General features: G+C 34.3%; 1 protein-coding gene across 1 annotated transcript in view; it reads right to left on the minus strand.

Annotated features, from left to right (window-relative positions):
* ercc3 (excision repair cross-complementation group 3) overlaps nt 1–15,469 on the minus strand; it is a 34,799-nt gene extending 19,330 nt beyond the window's left edge. The window contains 9 exon segments of the mRNA NM_201582.1: nt 2,655–2,839; nt 4,242–4,556; nt 7,963–8,167; nt 8,547–8,714; nt 8,834–8,969; nt 11,847–11,896; nt 12,348–12,584; nt 12,673–12,872; nt 15,315–15,469. Of these exon segments, the coding sequence (NP_963876.1) occupies nt 2,655–2,839; nt 4,242–4,556; nt 7,963–8,167; nt 8,547–8,714; nt 8,834–8,969; nt 11,847–11,896; nt 12,348–12,584; nt 12,673–12,872; nt 15,315–15,342 (1,524 nt within the window). The 5' untranslated portion in view covers nt 15,343–15,469.
* Nucleotides 15,470–15,522: the final 53 nt, after the last annotated feature.

Below are 15,522 nucleotides of genomic sequence, written 5' to 3' on the forward strand. Positions count from 1 at the left end.
ATTCATAAAATCTCTTTGTATGGACTCTGTTTAGTGCACGTTTACCAGTACATGTGGCTTTCTGCACATGTGGCAAAAGGATCTGCTGGACTTAGTTTGGTGAGATCAAAAATCAGAGGCAATCTTGAATAACTCTACTGTATTTTCTTTGCACAAAAGACTCCAAAGCCTTCGAATACAATGTTTCACAAGCCCGCGCACGCTGTTGACCCGCCCGTGACCATTTAGACATCAAGTTATGAAAATATCACATTATGAAATATACATGTGACCAGGCCATTTGTTGTTTTCACTGTACTAGGAGGAGAAATGTGCAAATTCTTTCCTGCATCACAGCAGCTAAACAACAGTGCTTGTTTTAACCTGTGAGCCATATTGGTGTTGCGGTGGGGTGGGGGTGTTGGGCTGTTATTACTGAGAAATAGCATTTTTAATATAATGTAAAACTCTTGTCCTAATTAGATGTATTATTGAAAAGGGGGAAATAAATAATGTATTTTTACTCTGCGTTCACTATTTGATTTCAAAAATTGGTTTAATAACAACCCTGCTATTTTAAACCTTGTGTGTTATTCAAATGTACTACCCTTTCGTTATGTTGGGGGCTGTTTTTGCCCCATTGACCTCCATTATAATGACATTTTTGTATTGCAAAGCCATGCCACCATATAATCATCTATTCTTGACTGTTGCTGGTTTTTTCTGTTGGGAAGAGGTAAAATGTGTCATTTTTACTGTTGATCATCATTTGGCACATTAACCCTTTAGATAGGCCGGTGCAGAACTGTTTCTGGCTTTTATATGGAATTCTATATGGTAAAACAGCAGATTATAGTGTGCATTCATAAATACTGTGTTGACTATGTTCTGAGTGCTGAGCTGCTTATTTTGATTTTCTCAAACATATCAAGATAAGTGCGCAAAGGTCTCTCGCACACGCACACACACAGACTATACACCATATAGAAGGTAGAAAAAGTTTTTTGCAGCTGATGATCAACTGTAAAAGTTACAATTTCTTTTCCATTTATAATGGAAGTCAATGGAGCAAAAACTGCCCCAAACATAACGAAAGGGTAGTCAATTTGCCAAGAGTATTTTGTTTTATTTATTTATTTTTTTTCAAAGCATTTTCCTAAAATATGTGTCAGAATAAGGTGTCACCAAAAGGCATTCCATTAGCTGAAACACAGAGAAAGTTGTGGCCCAATTAAGACTCAAAATCCCCCCAGAGTGGATGAAAATATGCCCAACAGCCCACAAGGGTTGAAATAAATTGAATTGGTATTTCTCTAACTTACGGAAGCAAAAATGTTGCATTATTAATGCCCTTTCACTCAGGAAGTGGCAGTTGATGGAACTGGCACATAAAGGTAAAGGTTTCCTGTTTTGTTTGTCAGATCAATGCGCATTGCGGTGTCAGGTCAGACATCACCATTTAGTAACACATAAAACATTCACATTTGTATTTGCTCAAATAGAACTTGAATGTTGCGCAGGAGCAGGACTCGGAAATACTTCAATATTGCAAAAAAAAAAAAAAGTAAAATATTACGAAGAATGTTGGTTTCTGGCAACTTCCATAGTAAGAAAAAAAAGTTACTATCAGGGTTTCTGCACGTTTCACCAAGTTAAATTTAAGACTTTTAAAGAGATTTTTAAGACCATTGTGAACGAAATTTAAGGATTTGTTTTTAAATATCCCAGTTAAAAAAGATTTTCATTCGCCCTATCAAATAAGGATTACAAATTAATAAATTTAATAATGCAATAATAATACATTTGTAATAAACAATAACCGTTACCAAGAACAGAACAAAACATAGCTGTCAATTACTTCAGTCTACAGTAATAATAATTTAATATTAAAAAATTTAGGTCAGGTCAGTATCCTCAGCAGTAAATACATGAAGTACTTTAAAGCAAATATTACTGTAAGGAAAGTAATTAAACCCAATTTTTAAATAAAAAGGTTAAAGTTTTATTGAGATTAATTGTTGGTGACTGCATGGGTGTTTTTTCCCAGAGATGAGTTGCAGCTGGAAGGGCATCCGCTGCGTAAAACATATGCTGGATAAGTTGGTGGTTCATTCTGCTGTGGCGACCCCAGATTAATAAAGAGACTAAGCCGAAAAGAAAATGAATGAATGAATAAATGTATGGGTGTTAATGGCCAGATTGAGTAGCTATTTATAAACAAATGAAAATTAAGACCTGTTAAAAAACGATTTAAGACCTACAACACAACATTTTAGTAGATTTAACACTTTTCAAGGCCTAAAATTTAGCTTTTGATATTTAAGACATTTTAAGATCCCGCGGACACCCTGCACTATAGAAGTTAATTGGTGTCAGCAACCAACATTCTTCAAAATATCTTCTTTTGTGTTCAACAGAAAAAAGGAAACTCATAAAAATTTAAAACTAAATGAGGGAGAGTAAATGAAGAAGTGATTTTCATTTTTGGGTGGACCATCCATTTAACAGTCTTGCATCAATGTAAATTACCAACCTACCACAAATAGTGAAGAATAGTAAAGAGTTTGTTTAAAAATTGCAGTGGGCCGCAGAAACATATGTTTGTTTTTTAAAACTAAGTGTTAAAAAAGGTTGTGGACCACTGCAGTACAATATTGATATCTTTGCCCCCTCACCTCAGCACACTGGACTTTAGCGATGTAGCCATTGTTCTGCAGTTCCATCCAGTTTGCCTCATAGAGCTTTGGTCCAATCAGGAAGTTCAGATCCACAATCTTATCATCTTCTCTTACCAGAGTGGCGGTGAGACCCAGTTTACAGTGAGCCTGGACTATTGTAAGAACACGACGGAACATCTTTGCTGCAAGACAAACATAAAGCAGTCAGAAGTCTGACAATTTGTGTTTCATGTTATTTGTGATCACTTTATTTATTGATTTTTTTCGTTTTTGAAATCGATTTGGGTTTAAACAGAAGCAATTTCATTTCACTTTGAATCATTTTATTTCATTTTAATTATTTAATGTCTTCTGTTTCTGAAATAAATTTAGCTTTTAATAGTTTTAAACAAATCCAAGTCTTTCAAACAAGAAGATTTGATAGATATAAATTACTTTTTAAATGCATTTACTTTGAGACTTGGAAAAACTTACAACTTCAGTTTAGATGCTAAAATGTCTTTTTTGTTTTGAAGATGAATATAAAAGAGTATTATACAAAGAAAATGCATATTTCAACACATTTACTGATAAAACAAATCATAAAACACCAGTAAAATCTATGTGGAATTTGCATATTGGCCATCATGATTGATTTTAAAATGATTAAAATTTAATGGTAGGGTGGGTAAGTAAAGTAAAGTAGGTAAGTAAGTAAAGTAAATTAAGTACAGTAAATTAAAGTAAGTTAATAAGTAAGTAAGGTAGGTAAGTAAAGTAAGGTAAGAAAGTAAAGTAAGTAAATTAGGTAAGTAAAGTAAAGTGAAGTAAAGTAAGTAAAATGAAGTAAGCAAAGTAAAATAAGTAAAGTAACTAAAATAAAGTAAAGTAAAAATGTAAGTAAGTAAGTAAAGTAGGTAATTAAAGTGAAGTAAGTAAAGTGTAGTAACAGGTAAAGTAGGTAAAGCAAAGTAAGTAAAGTAAAAATGTAAGTAAAGTAAGCAAGTAAAATAGGTCAGTAAAATTAGTAAAGTGAAGTAAGTAAAGTGTATTAAGTAACAAGTAAAATAGGTAAAGTAAGTAAAGCAAGTAAACATACTAAGTAGGTAAACTAAGAAAATAAGGTAAGTAAAGTAAGTAAAGTAAAAATGTTAGAAAGTAAAGTATGTAAGTACGTAAAGTAAGTAAAGCGAAGTTAGGTAAGTAAAGTAAGTAAAGGCAGGTAAGTAAAGTAAGTAAACAAATTAAGTAGGTAAAGTAAGTAAAGCAAACTAAGTAAAGTAAAAATGTAAGAAAGTAAAGTATGTAAGTAAAGTAATGTAAGTAGGTAAGTAAGTAAAGTAAGCAAAGTAAAGTAAGTAAACAAACTTAGTTGGTAAAGTAAGTAAAGTAGGTAAGTAAAGTAAAGTAAAGTAAAGTAAAGTAAAGTAAAGTAAAGTAAATATCACAGAAGTCCTACCTTTTTGTTTGATTTTATTTCATCTAGTTGCAGTTGGGGTTTGACCCACCGACAGACAGACAGACAGATGCACACGCACACACGCAAGCACGCACGCACGCACGCACACGCGCACACACACACACACATACACACACACAACCTACCAGGTATGGTGTGCACCTCGTCCAGTATGATGAGTCCCCACTCCTGACTCTTCATCCACTCCATGACCCTCTCGGCCTCCCAGGAGCGTTTGGTGGTATGGCCCAGCATAGAGTAGGTGCTGATGGCCACCGAGCAGCCAATGGGTTTGTCCTTTGCATCTGAAGTGAAGCGGCAGATCTGGGAGTCATCGATGGTGGACCACATCTTGAACTGAGCTTTCCACTGTTCCACTGACACAGAGGAGTTTCCCAAAACTAGGCAGCGTTTGCGTACCGTGCAGGCGGCAGTGACTCCTACCAGAGACTTACCAGCACCTGCAGAATAACAACAAAAACATTTTATTTGACCTCAATAATGCTGTAAGAGCTGCTCTGGTAATGTTTTACTGTTGTGCATGTTTTTGCCATTAGGATTAAATCTCTTGTAGCCAATGGAGAGAGCCAATCATAGCAAATACTGCAGAATATCTATTAGAACCCACAATGACCAAAGATTCCCACAGAAAACAGTTAAGTTTAGAGAAGGAAAAGTCATAGTTTGGGGTTGCATTCAGTATGGGGGCGTGCGAGAGATCTACAGAGCGAAGGGCAACATCAACAGCCTGAGGTATCAAGACATTTGTGCTGCCCATTACATTACAAACCACAGGAGAGGGCAAATTCTTCAGCAGGATAATAATGCAACTCATACTTTAGCCTCCACATCAAAGTTCCTGAAAGCAAAAAAGGTCAGGGTGCTCCAGGATTGGCCAGCCCAGTCACCAGACATGAACATTATTGAGCATGTCTGGGGTAAGATGAAGGAGGAGGCATTGAAGATGAATCCAAAGAATCTTGATGAACTCTGGGAGTCCTGCAAGAAAGCTTTCTTTGCCATTCCAGATGACTTCATTAAGTTATTTGAGTCATTGCAGAGATGTATGGATGCAGCCGTCCAAGCTCATGGGAGTCATAAACAATTTTCATTCTGTTTCCACTGCACCATGACTTTATACTGTGCAATATTAAACTTCTTAAGTGACGAGACTTTTGTCTAAGAAAAATCAGACCTTACTGCCCTTATGAAATAATTATTATTTTGGTCAAATAATCATAATCTAGAGGCCTTTGCCTTTCATATAAGCCACTTCTGATATAAAGTGATCAACTAAAAGTCAAGGTAATATTTGTTGTTCTTAAAAATTGGATAGGCAACAAGACTTTTGTTGGGTAGTGTATACAATAGTGATGCGGATGGCGGTTATATCCGCGGGCGCTGCAGATAATCTGCGGGTCGGGTGGGTTGGGTAATAAAAAATACATCATGATAAATTGCAGGTTGGTTGTGGGTTGATGTAGCGGGACATGGCAATGGACCAGCGAAAAAGCAGAGAGTGGGCTTTGCAGAATGGGAAGATGAGACACCGAAAATAATGGATGAAGTGCAAGAGTAGCCTACAGTTCAAAGTTTCAGTTAGTGGAGTCATTAGAGGAAACTCTGCTATCGTTCTGAGAGAAACAAGATCGCTTATTTCCACAACTGCAGCGCCTTGCGAGGAGATTCTTGTGCATTCCTACAACAAGCGGTGCGAGCGAACGCTCATTCAGTGCAGCTGGCCGGGTTTTAAAGGTGGAATCGCCCAAGTCCAGGCACAGTAGATGCCTTCTGTTTTTCCACAGTGAGAAGAAAAAGGCCAAGTAAACATAACAGCTGCCGTTTAGGCTGAAGTGGCACCTTTTTGTTATCTTGTTCCTGTATCTGTAAAAGCTAAAATCTCTTATTTTTACTTTCTGTATCTATTTTAAAATAAAGAATATGTTGTCCAAAGACAAACTTTTGTTTTTATAAATTAATGTTCATTAAAAAACGTTTACAATTAACTTATTATTTTACTATCAGAGATGCGCAGATTATAGCTCACTGAATCTGCTGTTAATATCCACGGTGACTTATCATCATGCCTAAAACAAAGAATTAAATGATTAAAGTGATGATCAGGTGTGCGTCAGGTGCGGATTCATATATCAGATAAAACTATATGCGGGCGGGTGGATGATTAGTATGAAGCCGCGTATTCTGCTTTTCATTTCAGCTGATTGCGCATTTCTAGTATACAATGTATACAACTATAAAATAATATGGTATACAATATAACAATACTATAGTATACAACAATACTGTACAATGACTGCACAACAGTATATAAATAGGCATAAACACATTCAAAAGATAAAAACGACATGCAAATGTCTTTGTAAATTGGCTTTAACTTTATTTAAGAATCGTCACTTTTCTGGAAGTGGAATGCAGATTTGAAAAAGAGCTCATTTGGACACCTTTTTCTGAACAATCAGTAGTTTTAAGGAAAAATGTTAAAATTTTTATTTTCTTTACCTGTCAGTCAGCATTGTTTGTAAAAGAGTTTAACTAGCTATGTTTCCATCCAAAAATGCGAATGAAATTTATTTGCAAAACTGTAATATCACATAAAAAACGTGCGAATGACGCAGCGTTTCCATCAAACGGGTCAGAGCGAACAAAATCGTCACTTCCTGATTAACTGGCGCAAAATATCAACAGCAAAAATGGAATTTGCTGCGGCAAGAAAAACGTCAATCTTTTCTTCATCTAATAAATGACTTGTGCCTTAGAAGTCAATCCTGACACGCAGTGGCGTTTGAAAGCGTGAGACTCGTTTTAGAATGACCAAAACAACATTTCAGATGTTCTGCAGTGTGCTCAGCCTGTTAGTTTGTCCATTCACACATATTTTTATCATCATATGATCTCTTAAAACAGACTCACATGACCTTTTTTAATGCGCATACTGAAATTTATGTGGTAAAAGTGTTTCCATCTTAGTTTATGCTCATCTTTTCTTATGGAACAAAAAGTTTATCCTACTCAGTTATGCGCATACGTTTTTTATGCGCATTTTTAAAATGTATGCGCATTTTTAAAATTTATGCGCATCATGGCGTTTCATGGCGTATAAAAACAGGTGGATGGAAACATAGCTAATGACACATCCAATAGAGATTAGATGAGATCAACAGCAATTCAACAAACAAGAACTTTTCTTTCGTTTTGTTTCACAGATGAAAATAGTACCAAAGCCAGGACAAAACATTTGTTTCTCAGAAAAACACTGGGATGATTAATAATTGTAGAATTAATTGTATTTTAAACAAATATTTTCACTTGATTACTTTCTAAATGAATCAGCAGTTTGAACAAATCATTTGAATAAGTGATTTAATGACTCACCCATAATTCGAAACTCAATGAGAGGAACATGCTGCCACTGACTGGCAAAACATTAAGCAAAATATTGCATCATTATTGTTATAAGCAAAATCCCCCAAAATACAGATATTTTATTTTTTGTCAATTTCCCACAAACCTAGAAAAATAAATGTAACTTGCTAACATATAGTAAATAAATTACCTGACTTTTTTTCTAAATATAGTTAAATTTTTTATTTTAGTTTTAGTTGTTTTATTAACTGTGATTTTGAGATACTAAACTTTAAAGTCGCTGCCTTCCTTTTTAGTCAATTTTATATGGGGATCAAGTTTTTTAAATAAAAAGTGCCCAAATGTAAAAAGATATGAATGCGAACAATCGTAAATAACTCAGTTTTGTAAAAAAAACTTTTTATGAATATGATATAATATAATTTAAAGGTTTACTTATTTCAGTCAATCTTTTTTTATTTCAAGTACCAAAATTTTGCTTACCACAAGGCAGGACAATGACTCCAGATCGAGCTCTGCCATTCCCAAACATCTTCCTCAGACTCTTTTCCTGATACGGCCTCAGCACAGCGGTGGGCTTCAGATCCATGTTGATGTCAGGATTCACTGTGTCATTACGGAAGTCGTATTCAGCCAGTAGGGGATACTCCAACTGAATACAGCGCTTCTGAAGCTCCTCTATCATTTCCTAACCACAGCCAGGAAGAAAGAGACATTTTGCATGAATTTTTCAAAGGATAGTTCACCTAAAAATGGAAATTCTGTCATCATTTGCTCATCCTCCACTTGTTCCAAACCAGTCAGACCTTCTTTTGTTTTGATGAACACAAAAAAAAGATATTTTGAAGAATGTTGGAACCCATTTCATAGTAGGAAGAACAACTACTATGGAAGACAATGGTTACCGCTTTCCAACATTCTTCAAAATATCTTCTTTTGTATTCAACAGAACTAAAACAAAACTTAAACTGGTTTGAAACTAGCCAAGGGTGTGTAAACAATGACAGAATTTCAGTTTTTGGGTGAACTATCCCTTTAACTAAACATATTCAAGTACAGACACACACCTGACGGATCTCAAATGACACGGTTTGCGTCTCTTCCTCCTCCTCCTCCTCTTTATCCATCTGTTCATAGTAACTGAAGATGTCCTCCGGCACCTGAGTTCCTGAGCGCTGCCCATCTGCAGGCTGAGAGGACGATGGACCACCGTTGTCCTGCTGAGACTTTGAGATCTGGACACGAGGCGATGGTCCCAGAAATGTTTTATTATTAGTGTTTTAATGTCATTGTGTGTACATCCGGAAGACATTTTCTGTTCAAGTTGAGAATGTGTGTTTTCATTGCTACTCACTGCTGATTTGCTAGAGATGGTCTCGGTGATGAGCTCTGTCTCCTCACCCTCAGCAGAGCGAAGACGACAGTCCCGAATCACAGTGTCCTGTAACAGCCGCTGGATGACATCAGGGAACGCACTCTCCACAAAATATCTGTTTCCAAAACACAGATACACACACACACACACACACACACACACACACACACACACACACACACAATCAAAGATGCCTCTTATATGAAGAATGAAGTCACATGTATTGCTCAGGTGTGAGTTTTTCAGACTTCAACAGAATGTAAAAATCTAGATGGTTCTGTGGGTCTTGTCTTACAAATCTGATCTTTATTTTGTATTTTCTATAGGATTCAAGTCAGGGGATTGGCTAGGCCATTCCACAGCTTGATTTGCTTTCTCTGAAAGCATTTGAGAGTTTCCTCTGCTGTGTTTTAGATCATTGTTTGCTGAAATGTCCTCCCTGGTTTCATCTTGATCATCCTGCTAATGTAGATGTTGCACTGAAGCAGCTAATATTAATTTACATTGAGGAAGGGCAGAGAGTTGCTAAAGAACTACTGAGAGATTTCAGTCTTTCTACTCGTTCCTTTATTCATGTGTTCAACACTTTTTTCCAGTGTCATTATTTCATTTTACTACACATAACTTCATCTGTAAACTAATTAGATTTGTTTTTCTTTCATGTATTATCAACATGTGAAAATTTCAAGTCAACAGCACCTATAGAAATATGTTTTCTGAAAAAAATGATGACGTGTTGAATACTTATTTCCCATACTGTGTGTGTGTGTGTGTGTGCGTGTGTGTGTGTGTGTATATATATATATATATATATATATATATATATATATATATATATATATATATATATATATATATATATATATATATATATATATATATATATATATATATATGTTTTGCTAGTTCAATAAATTTTTAATAAATCAAAAACTAGACTTAGCATTGGAACAACCATTAATATTTCCAGTTTTATATATATATATTAGGGTTGTAACGGTATGAATTTTTCACGGTATGATAATCGTCTAAAACAATACCACGGTTTGACGGTTTCGCGGTATACGGTATGTTACAAATGTTACAAAATAATAGAACAGTGAAGCAAATTTGACTTTTTCCAAATAATATATTTTTAGTTACTATAAACAACACCACTTACAATGAACAAATAAAAATAAGAAAATAATAAATAATGTGTCAAAGTCCAAATAAAGTCCAAATAAACATGGTGCAAATCCTCAGTAAAAAATAGATATAAATATTTACTATACTATAAATAGTTACATAACGAAACTAGATTCAATATGGAACATCCCTAGGTTTTATGTGCCAGCATGGATATGGTTGTCTGTGGATATGGATTTGGATATGGTTGTCTGCAATGCAGACAAACAGCTGCATCTTCATTTGCGTCTTTTGAAAACAGCAAGAGCAGCAGTTCGTCTTTGCTGTGTCACTGTTTTGTCATGTTTCTGTGCTGCTGTGCATGCAAAAGTACTTAGTATGAGAATTATTTCATGCAAAACTTTTTTTTTGCGTTTTATTTAGCCGCGCATAAATGTATGCCTATCTCTCATTCCGTGTTGTTCAAAAAGCTTGGTCCACAAACAAAAGCGAAACCTATGCTTATTGGTTGTGATATAGCGAGTTTGAACCAATCTGGGCATGGAGGAGGGACAATGCATCAATGTATCATGTCTGATTTGTCCGGAGACACAGTGACGAGCGTTTCTTTGTCAAATCAGCGTTGTCAAATGTTGATGACGTAACCGCACTGATTCCGGAGCCTCTGAAAGTCCGTGAATGTTATGTACAGCACTGGAAAGCTGAGATTCTCTTCTTTATGCCAATCTTTGAATTGTATGAATCGGATCAGCGGATCAAAAGTTATTAAACATTTAAGAGCAATACTTATTTTTAGCCGCGGGCGGCTGTCTCGGTCTTTAAGGGTTAAAACCGTTGATATGCAATTGTTCATGGTATGATAATCGTACACGTTCAAATCGTGGTAAACCGTCATACCGGTATATTGTTACAACCCTAATATATATATATATATATATATATATATATATATATATATATATATATATATATAAATAAAAATAAAATTGGAAATATTAATGGTTGTTCCAATGCTAAGTCTAGTTTTTTAATTTTTGATTTATTTCAAATTTATTGAACTAGCAAAACATGGCTTCATAGGCGGAATACATAGAGTAATAATGCTGAACTTTCAAGGAACACTTTATTTTTTTAAATTATGTTAGAAATTATGAAAAAAAATAGGCTAATTTTACAACTTTGCTAGAGTTTAGTTGGGTCTTACCATTTTTTCATCCATTCAGCCAATCTCCGGGTCTGGGAGGGAGCACTTTTAGCTTAGCTTAGCATAGATCATTGAATATGATTAGACCATTAGCTTCTCACTCAAAAACGACCAAAGAGTTTCAATAATTTTCAGATTTAAAGCTTGACTCTTCTGTAGCTTCATTGTCTATTAAGGTACTAATTTCTAGGCTGATATGTCTAGGAACTATACTCTCATTCCAGTGTAATAATCAAGAAAGTCTGCTGCTCCTGCTGCAGCCATGATATGGCCGCACAGTTCCTTGATTATTACACCATACAGAAGAATCAAGTTTTAAATAGGACAATTATTGAAACTTTGTAATCACTTTTTAGCAAGATGCTAATAGTTTAATGTGATCTAATATTATATGGTAAGCTAAAAGTCCACCCGCTAGACCCAGATATCAGCAAAATGAATTCAAAAATGGTAAAACTCAACTGTTTAACTCTAGGGGAGTTGGAATATGCCATGTGATGCTATTATGGCAATATGGACTCTCTGTGTCTTGCTGGATTCATGCCATGTTGAATTAAAACAAGTCTGAATGTAAAAACTTAACAGGGTACTAAAAAAAAAGTTTATCAAGTAAACTGTATAAAGTAAAAAAAATAAAGAATCTGTAAAAAGAAAACTGACCTGTTGTGTTTCAGGACAAGTTTGACTTTACCATAGCTCACTGTACACAACTATAGGAGGAGAAACAGAGAGAGAGATACATTTGTAACATTTTAAATTTGTCATGCAAATAAAGCAAGTTTGAATTTAATTTAATTGAAAGACAGTGTGTGAATTTATTTTATTATTAATAATATATTTTTTAAAAACTATTCATTCATTATCTTTTAAAAAAACATATTAGTCTTTTTTCTTTTTCTTTATCTATTTTTGTATTCATCAACTTTGTAATTGTGTGGGTTTGTGTGTGTGTGTGTGTGTATATGTGTATTACATAATCACTTTACTATTTTATTCATTGTATATAATGTGCAATTATATACAATTATATACTTTAGCAATACTTAACGAGTCATGCCAATAAAACTCTTTTAAATCTAATTGAATTGAATATTAGTTATGTGATTTAAAAAAAATTGTTTAACATTTGAAACATTAATGGCTGCGCAAACACACACACACCTTGATAAACTGCACTATGCCATCCGGCACAGAGGTCTTGCTGAGTTTCTGCAGGTACTCAATGATGTCAGAGGTCTGCAGGCCGACGCTCACAGCGGCGTACAGAGAATACGCTGTCAGTTTGTACTCATGCGCATGTGTGGGTCGACACACCGGCTCTGAAATGGCCACCAAAAAGTCCTGAGCGTATTTATAAACTGGAGAGAAGGCTTCGAGGAAAATGTGACCATCAGGAGCCTGCAAGAGTGAAACAGATGATGAGACAGGAACGCTCTGAATGGCTTCTGTTGAAACTGCTTCATCAGTCCAGAAGATTCAGTCTTACCACCCATAGAGGTCGGGAAGAGTGGTCATTCTTGAGGAGCATCTGAAGCCTGTAGTCTTTGGCTCCATACTCGTCCAGTTTAGTGCTGGATTCATCCACCTGTTTCCCAGCAGCTGCGGGAACAGCCTCCTGAGACTCTCCACCAATCACCTCTTCATCCTCCTCTTCGTCTTCATAATAGCGTTTCTTGGACTTCTTGTCTGAAGTGAACAAACAACTCGAGTCTTTAGAACAGCTAGAAGAATACTGATGAAAATAGTATGAATCAGCATGTTGTTAGCATGCTTCTAATGTGAATCAGCTTGTTGTTAGCATGTTTCTGGTATGAATTAGCAATTCCAACAACTGTCATCCAGTTAGGTAAAATATGGTTCTCCTACCATGGTAATAACTGTAATAGATCATTAAGGACGTTGCATCAAAAAACATATGCAATTGGATATTGGAGCGTTTTGTGAGTGATGTAAATTGGTAAAACACTTTTAAAATTGAAATCCTTCATGGAGTAGATACAGCTAAAGTGTATCTAAATTTTAAAAAGATATAGATGTAAGATGTAGCTTTTGCATGCAGAAGCAGTGACTGCTGATCAGTTATTTTTATACTGTGTCTTTTTTGATACATCGTATTTGATTTCATTGTTGACAATAATGATGAAAATGTTACTTTACAGTGGAAAGGTCACACATTTTTTTATTTAAAAAAAAATAATAATAATAATTGCCAAGTTTTATATTCATTAATGTACATTTTCAGAGGAAAAATACATGCTTTATACAATTTAAAAATTGTTAAATACTATATTGAGTCCATATTGCCAAGAAATGTATTCCTATAAGATTGTGCATCACTGCTATCTATCATCTGAAATCATTTTGTATATTGTTATTTTGTTTTTGAATGTGCTATCATCATTTTAATAATCATAAAAAAATAAATGACAACCGAAAACATTCACACCAACTACCATTTTTGGCATGCATTTAGCCATTTTCAAAGATTGAACATTTAAAAAAGAAAAGTAAAAAAATTGTATATTTTTAGTACAATTGTTGTTGCCTAAATGTTCCTTTTGTGATTTCTAAAATCATTGATGGATCCTGGTAGTTTAAGTGTCTGTAGTAAAAGTTAATAGTACTTAAAAACAACATCTGGATCAACAACAAGTGAACAAGTACACTTTAACATAGTCTTAAAATCACATTTTAGTTGTGGGACCCAACGAACCCAAACAAACTGCAAGTTAAGGGAAAAACATGAAAATATGCAAACACAAACAAATTGACAAAACATTGTCAAATTTTATTATTATTATTATTATTGATGCGACATTTGCAGTAAAAACTTAAAACCAAAAATTCAGAAAAAGTCTATGTTAATATTACATTGAAACATCTGTTTATATTCTCCAGAACATGTATTCTGGTTTTAAGAGTGATAAAATCAACTAAATATCAGTCTGTAAATGTGTTTTGTACTTTAAATGAGGAAAATAAACATGCGTTATGGATGTGACCCAAAAAAAGTCAGCGAGTTTGCAGTAAACAACATGCTTTGTAGAAATTCTGTGAATTATACTGCACAACCCCTAAGCATAATGCTAATCAACAGAATAAGAGTTGGCTCATTATAGAATAAACATGATTTAATTGAATTTTATTTTATATTTTTGCATTTATGAGAGAAAAGTGTTGATATGGATGAGACTGATGTAAAAATGCCACTTGTGTGACTATTTGGATCAAATATGGACATTTTGGAGTACTTTTAAACTGTAAAATACTTGCTGAAACAAAAAAACGTAGAAACATTTTCAGGATTTTTGTGAAAACCTAATTTTCTTCTTGGTAAGGTTGACATTTGCATGGAATTGCTCTATTTTTTCATAATTACTTCTAACACCTTTGAAATAAAATACATAGAAATTAAAAAAAAAGGAAATGACAAGGATTTTCAGTAAACATTACTGTAATTTATATTGAAACTTGTATACTACATATGCATTCGTTTTGTTACATATTATTATTATTACCAACCAATATAGGGAACTTTTTTTGTAAATATATTAACATTAAAAAGTTTCTTAACATAACACATTCAGTGTTTAAAATATTAATCAAGTCATTTGCAATTTTTATTTAGTTAGTCAGCACAAGACAGCTTACATTTCACTTTAGAACATTATTAAAAGATGACTAATGACATCAACGACAAAATATGATGATAATAATCGCATATGGATTTATAAATGTCCTTTAAAGTAGATTTATTTCTATCATTTTAAGTGTACTGGTTTAAAATGTGTCAAGAAAGTGTTCACTCTTAACTCAGTCTACTTTTAAGTGGCCTTTTATTACATTTTATACGTTTATTGTTATTCAATAATTGAGGGTTTTAGGTACAATAAAACTGTTATATATGTCTAAAGTTAAGCTCAAGTGTAACGTAGAACAGAATTAAAAACTCCTGATTTTATCTGTTCAGAAGTGTATTTTTGGTTTATTTGATATTTGAATAGAAATAATCTAACTGCTAACTTTTATCATACCTCTACATTACCAGGTAAACATGACAGATGTATCTTGAACTGGTTCTTAAACTGTACTTGTTTATTTTTCAAAAGAAACGTATCGTCTTCTTACCTCTGTCACTTTTATCTTTCCTCCCCATGGCTTTAGCTTTAGTAATAACTCTGCTATTGTGAATTCAGTGATGATTTAACACATGTTTAATAAGAAAGCAGCACGAGAATCACATCAGACGACACTGCTGGAGCGGCCATGTCCAGCACGCTCTTATTCTACGAACAAAATTGTGGAGAAATGTAAACCATCCCGAACACACACCGCC

Source organism: Danio rerio, chromosome 6 (assembly GCF_049306965.1).
Source record: "Danio rerio strain Tuebingen ecotype United States chromosome 6, GRCz12tu, whole genome shotgun sequence".
NCBI lineage: Eukaryota > Metazoa > Chordata > Actinopteri > Cypriniformes > Danionidae > Danio > Danio rerio.